At 46.9% G+C, this 17,258-nt stretch overlaps 1 protein-coding gene across 2 annotated transcripts in view; it reads left to right on the forward strand.

Annotated features, from left to right (window-relative positions):
* Window positions 1-17,258, forward strand: part of PCSK5 (proprotein convertase subtilisin/kexin type 5) — a 445,686-nt gene that overhangs the window by 246,089 nt on the left and 182,339 nt on the right. For both annotated transcript variants that reach the window (XM_049633868.1, XM_049633861.1), the window contains exons 11-12: window positions 10,478-10,595; window positions 12,018-12,206. In XM_049633868.1, the coding sequence (XP_049489825.1) occupies window positions 10,478-10,595; window positions 12,018-12,206 (307 nt within the window). The remainder of the gene's footprint in view (window positions 1-10,477; window positions 10,596-12,017; window positions 12,207-17,258) is intronic.

The raw sequence follows: 17,258 nt of genomic DNA on the forward strand, positions 1-17,258 counted from the left end.
TGTTTTGTTTTGTTTTGTTTTGTTTTGTTTTGTTTTGTTTTGTTTTGTTTTTAATTTAAGTATAGTTGACATACAGTATGACGTAGTTTCAGATATACAGCTTCTCTCTACGTTCACCTCAAGCGTATCTGTCACCATACAGGATAACAGCATCACTGACTGTATTCCCTACACGGTGCCCTTTGTTCCTGTGACTGATTCCATAACCGGAAGCCCGTACCTCCCAGTCCCCTTCACCCACTTTGCCCATCCCTCCCCCCTCTCCGTCCCTCTGGCAGCCATCAGTTCTGATTCTACGTTTTGTTTGTTCATACGTTTGTTTTTTTAGATTCTACGTGTGAGTGAAACCAAATCATATTTGTCTTTCCCAGTCTGATTTGTTTCACGTAGCATAATACCCACTAGGTCCATCCGTGTTGTCACAAATGGCAAGATCTTACCTTTTTTATGGCTGTGTAATATTTGTGTGTGTGTGTGTGTGTGTGTGTGTGTGTGTGTGTGTTCTTTATCCATTCATTTACGGATGGACACTTAGGTTGCTCCCATATCTTAGCTATTGTAAATAATGCTGCAGTAAACATAGGGATGCATATATCTTTTCGAATTAGTGTTTTCGTTTTCTCTGGGTAAATCCACACTAGTGGAATGACTGCATCAGGTGTTATTTCTATTTTTTAGTTTTTTTAGGTACCTCCATACTGTTTTCCACGGTCGCTGCACCAATTTAAAGTCCCACCAGTAGTGCACAGGGGTTCCTTTTGCTCCACATCCTGGCCAACACTTGTTATTTCTTGTCTTTTTTATTTTAGCCCCTCTGACAGGTGTAAAGCGATATCTCATTGTGGTTTTGGTTTGCATGTCCCTGATGATGCACAATGTTAAGCATCTTTCCGTGTGTCTGTGGGCCATCTGGACGTCTTCTTTGGAAAAATGTCTATTCAGATCCCCTGTTCATTTTTTAATCAGATTGTTTCAGTGTTTTGGGCGTTGAGTTGTGTACGTTCTCGATATTGGGACTTCCTTTAAAACCACTCACTAGTCAGTGAGACCGAACAGGTGTGCTTTCACGAGTCCTCTGGGTGATTCTCACGCTCATAACAAGTCCGGAAACCACCGACCCATGTCCTCCGCTGCCTGTAGTGAGTTAACTTCTTTCCTGTGCATTTAAGTGATGCTAACCAAGTACCGTCCTTAGAAGAAATGAACAGATAAAGTCTCAAATCATTTCTTTTTCTGTAGTTTGGACAGGGAATCCCAAATCTGAAAGGTGCCCTCAAAACATCTCATCCCTTAAAAAATGATAATTAAAATTAAAATTAAAAAAAAATCTCATCCCTTGTCAGTCGCTTGGCCCTTTGCACCCCACTACACTCGTTCTCCTTTCTGTCAGCTGGACCATGACCCTCTGTTTTCAAACTCTGTATCCCCCTGCCGTGGAGGGGAAAAAAGGTTTCCAATGCCCCTGTTGCCTTAGTCGGAGCCTCCCTTATACAACTAAAAATTGCCAGCAAGTCTGAATTAGCTGCTTCCCCTTCCTTACTGTTCAGCCCCTCTGTAATTCTCTGCAATCTTGTTTCCACTTACACCTTTGAAGTGAAATTACTCTGTGAGACTTTCAACCACCTCCTGCTTGCCAAATCAGAAGCCTCTTGTTTTTCTGTAAGATTTCGTGCTTTTGATTTACCCAGTCCACATCTGTCTTTCCTTGCCTTTTGTGATGAAAAAATAGAGCCCATGTTCTCTGACACTTTAGGGATTCCTTTTTCTCCCTTCCTCCGCCTTAGCCAGTCCCTAAAGTGTGTTGCTTAGAGAGTTCTGGAGGGAGCGCTCACCCACTGCCCACCTCCCTGCCTCCTTCCCTCTCACCGCCTTGCAGTCCCTCAGCTTTCTTCCCTGCATCTCTGCCTTTCTTTCAATTACGCGTATCGCCTCCTTGTGATTTTTCAGTCCTGCGTCTTCGACGTTGTCTGCATCCATCACCAACCTTGAGCCTCTGCACAGGGCTCCCCCTGATGTCATGTCAAACTCAGAACTCTCCAAACAGAATCTGTCAGTCATATTTTACAAAACCTCTGTCATTGGGGGGGGGGGGGGGGGGGGGGGTAGACTTCTCAAGATGCCCCTGTTCACTGGCTCTTCCTTCTCCCTCTCCTCAGTCTCCCACGTTGTGTGTTCCATTGCCCCTCCTTGTCTGACCTCTCACCTCATTCACCACGTCCATAACCTGGCTTATGATGCCAGGCTTATGATGCCTCATGCCTACACCATTTAAATAACCAGTTCCCTGCTTTCTTCCTTCTACCTTCGTATATCCTTTATACCAATACCAGATCACTCTGAGACTATCAATTAAATTATGTCATTTCCTTGATCATTGGCCACTCACTGCCTGAGGATGAAATCCATCCATGGGATTCCAGGCCCACACGGCTTTCTTGAGGAAGCCACCGTTCCAAATATCCTGGTCTCATGACCTAGCCCCAGCTACACCTCCACGAATTCAAATCGTACTCAAGGATTTAACAACCATCTCAGGTCTTTTTCTTCTAAGAGAATACACAGTTCTCATTAACGGCCTGTGAGGGTTTGCAGAAATTTCCTTATTATTGTCCCTTAAGCGTAAAAATGATTTGAGTTTTATGTAAATGGAAAGGAAAGTTCATGAGAAGGCACACATAGCACTTGACACTTAGAAGGGTGTTAGCTTTCTTCCCAATGAGATGGTGACATTCCCAACTCCAAGGCATAATTTCTTCTTTGTGGTCACTCTGCGTGTTTCGCAACCATCATATCAAGTGTGAGTAATGGCTCCCTATCAAGGGAGCCATGGATGAAATCACCACGTTACCCACTACATGTGAAAACACACGCACTGGAAACAAACATCAACCAGAATTTTCTGTTTGTTTCTCTTATGAGAATTTAAGGACAAAGCAAACATAAAGGAAAATTCGATGAAGAGTTGCCTAAACACGGTGTGTAAATGATTCACAAATAAGAATTTTGCCTGCTGGTTCATCAAGATCCCAGCCTTGGTAATTGTTTGCTTGAGTTACACATCAAGATCTAGGCTGGAGAGCTGGTATATGGTCAGTCTGGTCTTCAGTTAACTTTTATCCAAAGACCCTGGTAGTACCTCTTTGATCTTGTGTTCATCTCCGTCCAAACAATCTTTAGCTTCCTAAAAACAAGCGCAACTCTCCCCAGGCTGATAAAATGTTTTCCTACCTCCATTCAAGAAATGCTAGTCAATTACCTTAAGCGAATTACTTGCTTATTATAACCATGTTGGAAGCAAATAAAAAAGGGACGACCAGAGAAAAGAAAATAATTTGACGTTTTTCCCTCTTTTCCTAAAATAGAGGCCCCTGAGAGAAGGCTGGCATATCTCCTTCTCTTAACTCTGTAAATAAAAAAAGACTCCTAATAAATACGTATTTTTACATATGCATACGTAATAAATTGTGGATATATACAGCCATATGAAATGAGGTACGTTGTACATGGAGAAGAGCTCAGCGGTGTGTTCCCAAACGCTTCTTGCCTCGTCTGTGTCATGATGAGCCTGTCAGACTACCCGCAGCTGCTGACCAAACCCATCCCGAGGGGGGCTTTGCTTTGCCCAGACCCTGCAGACAGCCAGGTACCAGTGTCTGGAACTTTGCACAGGCACGTCCTCAGTAGCACCGGTGATGGCTGGCATGTTTGGATCTGGCCGGAGCTGTTAGTAGAGCCTGAGATTTTAGGAAGAGCGAGGGGAAAGTAAAAACAACCCGTGCAGAATAAGGCAGGCGTTGGCTCCGTTTTCCTGCCCCCAGGGGAGTCTGTGTTTTTGCACCAGGCAACAGAAGACAGCACTGTGACTGTTGTTCTGATTTTCTAAGAAGCTTATGTGCCTTTCACGCTAAAATCTAAAAGGGCACCTAGGCAAGGGATTGATGTCAGAGAAGGGGATTAAGGAAAGGGAAGAGAGGGGTAATTCTGGAAGCACCCTCCTCCCAGCCTTCCAGAGATGTCTAGGTGTAGCAATGCTGACCTAGGAGGCCTGGGAAGAATTACTTTCCACTTTTTCGTCCTTATGAATCTTACATTTTGTTTTCCTATTTCGCTATTTATTTTTACTCGAAAAGGGCAGTACACGGCGAGCCTAAGGAAAGCGGCACGGGCCCTCTCCGATTTCACCCCCTCCTCCTCTTCCACACGTTTGGCTCCGTGTGGCGGTGGCACTGGGGTGGAGGGCTGGGGTGGCGGGAGGCGCAGGGTCCCCGGTGGGAGCAGGTGGTTCAGGACATTGAGGATCAAAGGACCCAAAGGTGTGAGGCCTCCAGCAGCTGCGAGGCCTCTTTGATCTTGGGTCGGAGTCTCTCCCCACTCAAGACAGGAATTTGCATAACTACCTTTTAGTCTGGCGGTTTACTTACAGGTAGACGAAAATAGCAACAGGCTGATTGATGGCCGAGGACACCCCGCAATCGCGGTTGGACTCAGCTCTCCGGCCGCCTGTCCTCACCCCCTTGTTTCCTGCCGTGTTTACCACTAATGCCCATCCCCTCCCCGCCGCTCACCCCACACACCGCCCACTCGAGGGCTGCTGGTTTCCTCTTTGCCCCCAGTGAACCACATGCAGACCTGGTGATTATTTAACCAGGAGGCTGCGTCCCAGCCCCTGGAATGCCCTCCCTCTATGCCCACCTCATGGAAGACTTGGCATTTACCAAAGCACAATCCAGATGCCACTTTCCCCTCTCGGGTCTCCTTGCCTGACTCGAAATTTCAGCTCACATTTAGCGAGCACTCTCTAGGCACCAGGCTGTATTAGGTTCCTCCGTATCCATTGTCTTTTTGGCTGATTTCTTTCTACTTGAAAGTCGTTTTCCACGGGGTGAGTGCTTTTAACTGTTTCCTAGCGAAACCGTTCAGTTATTCTTGTCTCGCCCCTGCCTAAGAACACATATCATTTTCTGTTGCTTTTGGACCCTCACCGGGGTGACTATATGGCAGGTGCCTCACAACCCCATGAGTGATATAATAACGAATCAGATACATTATTTGCGTATCGAAACTGACCCTTTCTGATAGTCAAATAATGGAACCTAACTTATCAACCATGTATCATAAATTGGAGATTGTGTACATGGTAACTAATACAAACATAAATCCAAGATGCCTGTACACCCTCTAGTTGATCGATTATTGGCATTAAAAGACATGGCAGCTCAGAAACTTAAACAACAAAAAAACTTTTAAACCAACCAAGTCCTTTATTATGTCGAGAGTGCTTTACTAATAGTCATTTTAGAATCATCATAAACGGGACACCTGGGTGGCTCAGTCGGTTAAGTGTCTGACTTCGGCTCAGGTCATGATCTCAACGGTTTGTGGGATCGAGCCCCGCGTAGGGTTCTGTGCTGACAGCTCAGAGCCCGGAGCCTGCTTTGCATTCTGTGTCTCCCTCTCTCTCTGCTCCTCCCCTGCTCACGCTCTGTCTCTTTCTGTCTCTCAAAGGGGAATAAACGTTAAAAAATTAAAAAAAAAAATCGTGAACTTAAACTGACTTCCCATTGAGTGCGATGTCAAAAAGGAGGAGAAGGAGAAGAGAAAGGAAAAGATTTAAAATAGCTGGCTCCAGAGCACGTGGGTGACTCAGCTCGTGATCTCATGGTTCATGAGTTCGAGCCCTGCATCAGGCTCTCTGCTATCAGCACAGACCCCACTTTGAATCCTCTGTCCCATTCTCTGTCTGCTCTTCCCAGACTTGCATGGGCACAGGTGCACCCTTTCTGTCTCTCAAAAATAAACGTTTAAAAATAAATTAAATTAAAAAATCAAATAAAGTAAAATAAAACAAAATAAAATAAAGTAAAATAAAATGAAATAAAATAAAATAAAATAGCTGGCTCCAGCAAGGGCACTGTACTAAAAGAGAGAACAGGATACCACATTTCCCTGCTTATAGCTTCCTATGCTCAGGAACTTCTAAATTATTATTATTTTTTTCTTGCCGAGCTGTCTAGCTTTTCTCTAGAATTGAGTTTGCAAGCCCTCCTAGCTAGAATGTTGCTTAAGTTGACCGTATCCGTTCCCAACCACGCAGTCACTTACTTACGTGCTGAACGATTAGCTTCCTTCAGCACTTCTGGTCTCATCAGCAAATGGAAATATACCTGCTGGAGAACATTTATCTATTTTCCCGGTCCAAGCAGAGAAGCCTTCAGACGACTCGGAATAAAAGCCGGCTGTGCTTCTGGCACAAGACAGTTCCACTCTTCTCAGCTTTATCTGCGTGAGCAGTCGTGCAGCCACACGAGGCAAATATAGTTATTCAAGTATTTCCACTTCCCTTTCTTAAGCTTGCCCGGCATCATTCCACTTTGTGACACCTGCCTCAATCACTTCGCCTCAAGATCTTTAATTACTCTGTAAACATGCTTTGGTCCCTTGATACCTTTCTAACTATTGAGTTTTTCGATCTTAATTAACGGTCGAACTATTAATTGAAAGCTTGCTGCCCACACTCCTAGAAATGAAAAATTTCTGTTTGAACTGCTTAGATTCCGCCTCATACCATTATAGTATCTGACTTCATAGATTTCTTCCTCTTGCACACGGCTTGCACTCAGGGTTGTACTTGACCCTCATAGAGTTATTTTTAGGCTCGGGTCTTGCTCTGAGCCTGGCACGAGAAATGTGCATAAATAAAACTTATTTAGGTAGGGATGGCCGTGGCACGGTTAGCTGTTTGCATGAGATGTGCGCTACAATCATAATTTTTTAGAGTGAATATTGGCTCTATGCGTGAATAAATCGGGGATGTTGAAGACTTCGCAGAAGTCTGTAATGAAAAGAAGAGACTCTGTCATTCCTCTTGAAATTCTCACGTAAACACTTTATGCCATTTGGAGAATTTAATGAAATGCGTCCTATCAGTTGCATTCATTTACTTCCCAGATATGTACAGACGCTCTCCTGTAACCACTAGAGAGTAGTGGTACTTCCTATCGCCCATCTTGGTAACAGCGTGATGGACAAGACGACTTGACCCAGACAGTCACCAAAAGAAAGACTCGTTTCTGAATTTAGAGTTATTTTAGACTATGCAAACTTTGTATTTTATTTTAAAAAGAGATACGTTATATGTCAATTATAACTACGTCTTTAAAAGAATATTAATGCTTCCAAATCACATAGCCGCTATTTCCCTGTTGACATCCTGTTTCAAAAGAGTTTATGTGCCTAACACATTCATTGTGTAATTATTTTCTCGTTAGTATTTACCCAAAACCAAACACATAACTGCCAATCAGAATACACGTTGTTCTACTCCTGAAATCGTTGTCGTACTCCATGCTAACCAATTTGGATGTAACTTAAAAAAATGAAATTAAAAAAAGAAAAGAATACATGGAGGTGATATATTGCCAACGGCACCAACCCCCATGAGAAGACACAAGTGTATTTTCTTTTTTTCTTAGGCTGTGTGTCATGATTGTGGACAAATACACAGTTTCCACTATCTTCAACTACTAAGAATCTCCATTACTGACTTAATGGTCTTTACCGATCTAATGTAATTTCTTCATTTAGTAATATTATATTAATACACATATACCTCAATCTACAGTGTTTTTCCCATTGACCTGCCAGTTTGGAGTTTACCTGGAACTAGCCAGCCTCTTTTCTGAACATCTGCTTTGAGTGTTGCATGAATGGACATTGTCTCTGGCGGGTAGGAACTGACTGAGAAAAAGGAAACCAACGTAGGGCCTTCATGAAGACTCGAGGTGCTTTTCTACTCAACTCAAGTGCCTGTTGTTAGGTTGACGGTTATTGGGATGGGGGCGGGGCAGCAACAAGAGCGGCTGAGCTGGAGTCCAGTCAGCCCTAGTCTTGCCCTCCCCGACTTCCTTCCCCCCTCTTCTCCTGCCTCCACCCACTAACCAAATCGTTTGTCTTATTTCCCTAAACAGAGATAAAATGATAAGTTGTGCTGGTTGAAAACCAACTGACACGAGTATAGGGATATTTGGGTACCATGCAGGGTTAGAGAGCCTGGCGTAATGTAGCATATGTGGCAATAATTTCAATTCCTCTAGGGAAAAAAAAAAAAAACCTTACAATGTTCGTGGGGCACCGGCGGGGGGCTCAGTTGGTTGAGCGTCCGACTCTTGATTTCGGCTCAGGTCACGGTACCAGGGTCGTGGGATTGGACCCCGCGTTGGACTCCGTGCTGAGCATGGAGCACATTCTAGATTCTCCCTTTCTCCCTCTCTCTCTCTCCCTCTCTCTCTCCCTCTCTCTCTCTCCCTCTTTCCCTCTTTCTCTCTCTCTCTCTCTTCCTCCCTCCCTCTCTCTGCCCCTCTCCCCCATTCGCCCTGCCTCTCTCTCTGAAAAGTAAAAAAATAAAAGAATGTTAATGCTGATGATACAGACCATTGCCCGTATCGATGGTGAAGTGATAAGTGATAACCTGGGCTTCACATGAACTTTAATAAAAAGATCGCTATGACTTGGTTTGCTTAAGCCCAAACTTGACATTTTTCCTGTAACACGTGGATCGCTCTTGCCTCTTTTTTTAACTAAGGACGTGAAATCACCTCGCGTCGTGTCGTGTAACTAAAACTAAATATACAGAGTTGTTGATACATTCCTGTTAATATACAGTTACCAATGTGTGATGAGGTTACTGATGAGTTTTGCTGTCTTCATTCTTTTCCGGAGGTATTTACAAGTGTTTGCAATGGACATGCATTTCTTTTCAGTCAAGGAAAAATCACAATAGATGTTGCAAAAGTCTGTGTATAAGAATCCTACATATATCCTTGCTATGCCTAAATAGGCTTATTCAGTTTTATTCAGTATGTCCTGTCTGAGGACCTGGTATTTAATAATGAGCCCTTACATTTGTGCAGGTCTTGACAAAGATGTTCTCACATGGGACACATAACATGACCTCATCAACTTAGTGACGGGGACGGGAGAGACAATAATATCCCCAAACATGGAAATTGTGGGTTATTTTAGCTGGTTTGCCAGGAATTATGTAATTAACAAATAGCAAAAATAGAGCAGTATTTCTGAATCCTCACGCAATTTCCCCTTTTGATAGGCAATCATTTCTTCCCCCCCCCCCCCGCCGTATGTGCAAAGCTCTGCTAAAAACACGAATCACGTGAAGAAATCTAAGTCCTCGTTCCTGCCATCAAGCAGCTTGTAATGTAGTTGGGCAAAGACATGTGCTGATGGAATTAGTGATTCAATTAATGGCCCGTAATTAAAAAGTGCAGTGTGAGTAATATAGTGCCTGGCATATAGAAGACACTCAAATGCTGGATGGATGCATGCACGCATGGATGTGTGGGCGGATGGCTGGATGGCTAGATGGGCAGAAGACGGACTGGCAAATTTATTAGAATTACAGGACTAGAAAAGAGAAAAGTGCATGACAGATGGCTGAGTTTCAGTAAATGTCTCCTGACTTTTATTGGTCAGAGGATATTTCAAGAAGGAGAAGACAGACGAGCTAGGCCTTCCAGAACTCAGGAGTAGAACGTGAGTCTGCAGAGTGGAGGGGGGTTGGGGGGGGGGGGGGACTCCAGGCCAGGGTCTCAGCATGAGTAAAAGCAGCGAGGCAGAAAGAGCAAGACAGGACTGGGAACTGTAAAGAAATGAGCTCTCTGAAGCAAAAGTTTTAGGGAGAAGCTTGTTTTGCAAGTAGCATGGGACTATATCATAGAACATCTTGGATTTCAAGCGGAGATATTTAAATGATCAAGAAGCACGGGCAGCTCTAGACATAGTCACGCCAAATAATGTTGTGAAGAAAGTGTTTTAGGCAACAAATCTGGTAGAACTAGGACACTCTGTTCCATGTAAAGATATGGGACAGTTTAATACAGGATGGAGATTTTAAGTATTCTCTGGGATTTTTCAAGTATTTTTTAAAAAGGACTACACATGTAGATATGGCTGCTAGCATTATGAAAATATCCCTGTGTGTAATGAAACTTCTGAGACAGTTATGTCAATTTCAGATTTAGATCAATAGGCATTCTTACTGAGAACCAAACGATTACAACATTCAAAGAAGCTGGCATAAAAGTCTGGAGGCCTCCAAATATTTCATGCATAAAGTTTAATCAATTTTTCATATGGTAGAGGAAAGGTAATAATTTTTGTCTTCTGAAATATTCAGCCTCGCTTGCAGAGATGTCAGAAAATCGGTATTTCTTGCATGTAAGCTCTTGTCGCGCCAGGAGAGTTTGTGATGGATGCATACTATTCAGTGAGCACGTATTGGGTTTGTTGCGTTTGGTCATTTGTTTTGTTTCATTCGGCTTCTAAGTCGTTGCTGGGACCAGAGCCGGGGTCCCCGGGGGGATGGGTCCGGGTCCTCTGCTGGGTGAAACCCTAGCAGAGCGTATATGGCGTCGGTTTATCCTAACTTCCGTGAAGCTGACCAGCCTCTTGCCTTCCATAGTGAGCCATCTCTATGGATTTGGACTGATGGACGCGGAAGCCATGGTGATGGAAGCCGAGAAGTGGACCACTGTTCCCCAGCAGCACGTGTGTGTGGAGAGCACGGACCGACAAGTCAAGTAATGTTCGCGGCAAGCAGACAGCATATCGCTGCCCGGAAGAGATCGGGCCAGCTCAAGTGCGCAGGAAGCCCTTTGTTGTGCATGAGAGCCAGACGCTTGTGTAGTTTTGGGGGCTTTCTTCCTAATGTAATGAGAAAAGCCCCATAGAACGTCTAGGATGCTAAGCTCTTAAATCCACGCAATAGAATCCAAGGAGCCTCATGAGCACCTCTTATCAGGGGATTTGGAGGGCCTTATAGATGGGCATTCTTTTTTTTTTTTTTTTTTTTTTTTGGGACAGAGAGAGACAGAGCATGAACGGGGGAGGGGCAGAGAGAGAGGGAGACACAGAATCGGAAACAGGCTCCAGGCTCCGAGCCATCGGCCCAGAGCCCGACGCGGGGCTCGAACTCACGGACCGCGAGATCGTGACCTGGCTGAAGTCGGACGCTTAACCGACTGCGCCACCCAGGCGCCCCATAGATGGGCATTCTTAAGGTTGCTCCTCAGCCAGAATTTCCATTTGACGGTACAGGTATTCTCCGTAAGTCAATGTACTCCAAACAAACTAATCCTTCTGTTCCAGAAGCGTCACTACAGAACACATGATGACAAAGTATACTTTCAACCTATTATATAAAAATAACAACACGTTGAAAATAAAACAGAAAATAGGAAGTAGGGGGCGTGTTTTTCCTGTGGCTCAGTGGCAGTCTCAGAGAGTGACGTTCAAGCTTTGACCATGAAGGGAGAGGAAGAGTCAGCCATCTGAACAACAGCAAAAAAAAAAAAAAAAAAAGTGCTTTAGGCAGAGTCTCTGAGGTGGGAAACGAATCACCCCACAACTGGAACTGATGTTGGTGTTACGGGGGCCGAGGTTCAAGGGGGACGGTGACACAGGGGGGAAGCCAGCGAAGAGGTCAGGAACGTGGACGCAGGACGAGGAGTGCGTCCGTGGGTTATAGAGCAAGGCAGTGGCAGACCAGAGATTTGAACCAAGGTCGTGGTAATCCCCACGCCTCCCCCGGACCACAGTACCTTATATCAGCGGTCCAGAAAGTATATCCCATAGATCAGCAACGTCACTGTCGCCTGAGAACCGCAGGTTCTCGGAAGCCCACCTCAGCCTTCCTGTTTCAGACATTCTAGCTCGGGGGGCTCCGCCCCATGTGTTCTGTAACAAGGTGATCCCCTCCAGCTCGAGAGCCACGCCCAGCACGAAGATAAAAGAACCTTAATTCCTCCTTTCCTCTCACTGACGCCTTTCCCACCGACTAACCAACCGGTGTTGATCCTGGGGTAATCGCACTGTGTCCGTTAGTATCCAGCGACCAGCTGCTTGCATCCCATCATGTAACCTCGCCAAGCGTGCAAGGTTCACTCAGCCGGCTCGGTCGTCGATCACGTCCTGTGCTCACGCTCCGTCCCTCTCTGTTGCAGGACAATTCGCCCCAACAGCGCCGTGCGCTCCATCTACAAAGCTTCGGGGTGTTCCGATAACCCCAACCACCACGTCAACTATTTGGAGCACGTGGTCGTGCGCATAACCATCACCCACCCGAGGAGGGGAGACCTGGCCATCTACCTGACCTCGCCCTCGGGAACCAGGTCCCAGCTTTTGGCCAACAGGTACCGTGATGGCTTCGGGTCACCAGCGGGTAAGAGGTGACACCAAGACTGAGCTGCCATGTAAGGTAGAAAGTGTCAGCTGCTCCTTACCACCATTAAAACTAAGGGGGCACCTACATGTCAGGACGGGACAGTCCTAGCTCTCCCTGCCCATACGTCAGTGAGGGAGCGTGAAACCGCCTGGGCTTGCAGGCGGGCAACGGTGTAACGTTGAATGCTTGAGTAACAGTGAAAGGGTGCCACAGAAAAAGCGAAGGCCCCCTGTGGTTCTTCATCCTAACAAAGAAATGCAGGGCACCACCTCCTTGGGCCTTTGCGATTCTGTCCCCTGCCCTTGAATGTCTGCTGGCATTTGTTGCAGATTAACCGGATTCTCCTGCCCAGGCATTTTCCCAAGCGAAGGGACATTCTGTGTGTGTTTCAGAACAGGTGTTGGCAAGGGTTTTTTGTTTTGTTTTTTTTTTCTGCAAAGAGCCCGTGAGCGTTTTGAGCCTTGCAGGCCGGGTTTCTGCTGCAACTGTCCAACTCGGCCTAAGAGTGCACAAGTCCCCTTAGGCGATGCGAGTGCGTGGGCATGGCTGTTTTCCAATAAAACTTTATTTACAGAAACAGGCAGCAGGCTGTATTTGGCTTGAAGACTGACTGTAATTTCCTGTTTTAAAGGTTGGCCCGTTAGTCTTTCTTGCTCAGGAAGGTGCTCAGTTTTTCTTCCTAGCCTCTTGCCTTTTCCCTGCTCCCTCCAAACACTTATCCAGCAGGTCATTGTATTGCCAAGATCGGAGAGGCCAGAACGTTCTCACACAAGTTTTCTTTTGCTTCATAGGCGTCTGAGCCGTTGGGAGCATGGGCAGCAGGTGTTGGTCAACAAGAGGGACCAGAATGGGGACGTATCATGTTGTCTTAAACTCTTCATTCCCTCTATGGCTCTAAAATATAAGCCATACCCAGGAGCCTCAAAGCTTCTTTGATTTGATCTTTTTTTCCTCCAAGAAGATCACTTGATGGGAGCAAAAGTCTTTTCGTGAATGGCATACATAGTCCAAATGAAAGTCAACCTTTTCTGTAGACACAGCCACCTGCGGACTGTGTTCGGCCTGACAACAGGCCAGCGGAGTTGAGAGGCCAGGGGCCAATGGAAGCCTGCACAACCAAAAGTGAGGCTAAGCGAGAGCCAGTTGGTTTTCAGAATCCCCACCTTCATCTCCTCTAGGACTGTGAGAAAAAGAGCATTCTGGATGATAGTGACTAGGAATACAGAACCTGAAATCTTTAGCCATCTTTTACTTCTGTACTTGGAAGACTTGCATTCTTCTTTACAACCTAACATCCTCCGGGATGCCTGGGTGGCTCAGTTGGTTGAGCATCTGACTCGGTTTTGGCTCAGGCGGCGATCTCACAGTTTGTCAGGTCAAGCCCCGTGTAAAAGCTCTGTGCCGACAACGCGGAGCCTGCTTGGGATATTCTCTCTCTCTCTCTTTCTCTCTCTCTCTCTTTCTCTCTCTCTCTCTCTCTCTCTCCCTCTGTCTCTGCTCCTCCCCTCCTTGCTCTCTCTTAAAATAAATAAATGCATTTTTTAAAAAGTTTAAAAAAACCTAACGTCCTCCGACAGGGCACGGGAAGATGTGGGCTTAGTGCTTTATGACGCGCGGCTTTGCCAGAATAAGTGGGCGCAGGTGTGAAGAAGGGAAGGCTGCGGTGGCATCAGATCGCTGGACGTGCTCCCCATGCCGTCCTCCCTCCGCAGACAGGGGTCTCAGCTGCTGCCTGCCAGGTAATTGCCACCACCTGCCAGATGCTTCTCTCCGGCGGGCCAAGCCTTCAGCTGCATAATCGCGTGATCAGGAGGTCACATCAGCCATCGCTACCGAAGCGAGGGAAGACCTTTCTCCCTCTTGTTCTCCGTTTCTTCTCCTTTGCCTTGATTCGTCTGCATTAAACTTGAAAGCGGATCCAGGTGAAACACTGAGGCGCAAAGGTTTGCTTCACGCACGTGTGGCTATTGTCCCTCGAGCCTCCTCTGTCGTAGGGGAAAAGTCCCTTCCCTCTTGCCGTTGGCCTGGAAAACGCGGGCTCCTCGGGCTTTCTGGGCTTTTCCTGCACAGTTCGGTGTTTCTTGGCCCCCCCCCCCCCCCCCCCGCCCCTCCACGCCGAATGACTTCAGCGAGGCAACCTGCACGCAGAGGAGCCGTGGATTCCGTGAGAGGATTTGCCGGATGGCTTTGACCCTGGCTCCGGTCTGGCACGCATTCCGCAGCCGCGGACGTCTGCTTCGCTCTTTGCAAAGTGCTGAACCCAGCAGTGCCGCTTGACTCGTGCCAGAGAAAAGACACGTGCATTTCAGATGCTCAGTGAGCAGCGGTCCTGCAGTTTACCTCAGTCTCCCCACGTCCAGACCCCGTAGAGAGAAAGTTGCTACCCAGCTCGGGTCTCCTCTGTCTGGAGCATTTTCTTAAAGTGCTGCTCTTCTGTATACGTTCCCTCTCAGCACTGAAAATTAAGTAGCCACCAAAAGGCGTAGGGACTGGAGTGGCAAAGGGCTGGGGACACCGAGAGATGTAAGGCTGTTATAAATTCATTTGTCCACAGATCCACCCCCCCCCACCCCCCGCAAAACATCACTCTGAGCGGCTGAGCCCTTAAATGCAAAACAGTCTCATCCAGTCGCAAAAGCACGCATGGCCTCCAGGGCTAGGCTCCCCTGCCCTTGCTCTGCTTGGTGCTGGGAGCATCCCTCCTACTGAAGGTTAAGGAAAGACGGTTTCTTCTGGCATTTTCTTTTTTTCTTCCTGGCGTGTTCGGACGCTTTCCCTTTATGAGAGGAAATCTACTCAAAACCTTTTAGTCCCTGACCTGGGGGCAAGGAGCCCTTGTGTCCCCTCACGTTGGTCCTGTTTCCAGGCACACTCCCTCGATTGGGAGCTGAGGCCAAGAAGCACGAAAAGGGGTGGGGCCCCGGGGAGGGGAAGGCCTGCTTCCCCCCCTGGTGTCCTTCGGGTCGGCCTGCAAGGCAAGATTACTTCCTCCAGGAAAAAAGGAGAATAGGTCAAGTTCGGGAAGGAAACTGTGCGTCAGAGATTATAAGTGAGAGCAACAAACAGTTCCCCGGTTGGACGCTTGTCTTTCCTTCAAAGAAGTCAAGATTTCCAGAGGAGGACCACGGTGAGAGCAAAGAATACCGTTAAAAGATAAGCCCGACGGGCTTGCATCCTGAAGTTACCCCAGTGGGGGGGGGGGGGGGGTCATTTGAGACAAAGAGGTAGAGCTGAGGCGGCCGCCGTCGTGTATCCCCACAGCACAGCAGTTGGCTGGGAGCTCATCTTCCGCGAGGTCGCTGAACACTTGGCCTTTGTGGGCCGTCTGGAACCCCTCAGTGCCTCCCTGCCCGGGGCTGACGGGCACTTGCTGGGGCTCCTGCGGAGAACAGCTGTGGGAGGAGGAACAGTTGACCCAAGCATCTGCAGGTGCTGCGTCCTGGAAGGCGCTCAGCAGCATTCAGAGCGGGTCTATCTCGAGCTGCCCCATCCGCCCAGCGTGCGAGCTCCCCCGGGGCCAGCCAGGTTGATCATTTAGTGGGCGGGAGCACTGAGGACACACAGCAGTCCTCGAGTGGGCAACTGGTCCGTTCCTTCTAATCCCTTTGTTTTCCCCTGCCCTCCCACCTTCTGGGTCCTCCTCTTGGCCCGTATACCCTGCCTCACAAAAAGCCCAACTTTTTAATCAGCACAAAGGATTTACCTGCATCGGGGCGGGGGGGGGGGGGGGGGGGGAACCTAGGTGGGCTTGGGTCCCTTTAAAATGCTTTTCGACAAGAACAACTTTAGACTTGAAGACTTTTTTATGCTACCCACATACTCAGGGTCTGCCCGTGTACAAGTCTTCAAACAACAGCTCCGGCCGATCCTTCCTTCGGCTGCATTGGTTAGGATTATGAAAAGCTGTCTTTCCCCCCACCCCCCACCACCCCTGAAACTCCCCTTCCCCCAAGTCAGTGAGTTTTAGATTTAGTTTAGTTCTATCGGCTCTCTGTTCCAAATTTTGGCTTCTGACTGAAAGCTGAAACTTTGCCTTTCTTTCTAAATTTGATTACAGATGAATATCTCTGCTTCTAATTATGGTCTTAAGTAGAGAGAAGGTACACTTTCTAGTCTGCAAAACCTATAGGCTTCTATAATTAACTGTGTTTAAATGTGGTGTTTATATTTGAGTCATTTTTGTTGCTGCCCAAATGTTGAATGACAGACTATTGACATTTGCAAAGTGTCGTGCTATATAAATGCATTTGTGGCTTGCAGTAAAAATTACCCTTCTGAGGGGAAGTTTGGCATTCCAGGAAGGCCTCACCGTAAGAACCCTCCTCCTTCATCCAGAAGAGGGCCTTTGGAGTTAGAGCTGGGATTGCCTTGATTTCACCAATGTTTAGGTTTGACTTTGGAAAGTGATTTCATCTAGAACCTAGACACCGTAGTACCCGCCTCCCAGGGTGGTCACAAGCTCTGAAGAAGCTCCCGGACAGCAAGTCCGTAGCGGGGCTCCTAGAATACACGGTGAGCACTCCCTAAGTGCTAACCCTTATTTACACAGTGCTTCTCAAAGCACCTGGCGAATGACTCCATCAAACACAGATGGCCGGGCCCCTCTCCCAGAGTCTGATTCTGTAGGTCTGGGTGAGGTCCGTGAATTTGCATTTCTAAGAAGCTCCCAGGTGATGCCCAAGCTGCCTGTCCACAGACCACATTTTAAATGGCAGCGATTTAAAAGATCACCCAGCTCTTCGTACACATTCTTGTTATTTTCGTGTCCTCAAAAGACTTGCAAGCCGAGCACTGCTGGGTGCTGTGCGAGTAATTTACAAAGGCGCCTGTAATCAAAAACAGATACTTAGAGATAAAAGCCAGCCACTCTTAAATGGAATAAATCTGCAAGATTATATACGTACCTCATAGATCCACAAGAAGGAATGCATTTGGGGCTTGGCGAGTCAGTAATAGTAGGCAGGTTGAAAGTTTTGTTTCTGTTTTTGTTTTTTTAAACTCGTCTTTTTACATATTCCAA

The sequence above is a fragment of the Panthera uncia genome, chromosome D4, assembly GCF_023721935.1.
Source record: "Panthera uncia isolate 11264 chromosome D4, Puncia_PCG_1.0, whole genome shotgun sequence".
In the NCBI taxonomy this organism is placed as follows: Eukaryota; Metazoa; Chordata; class Mammalia; order Carnivora; family Felidae; genus Panthera; species Panthera uncia.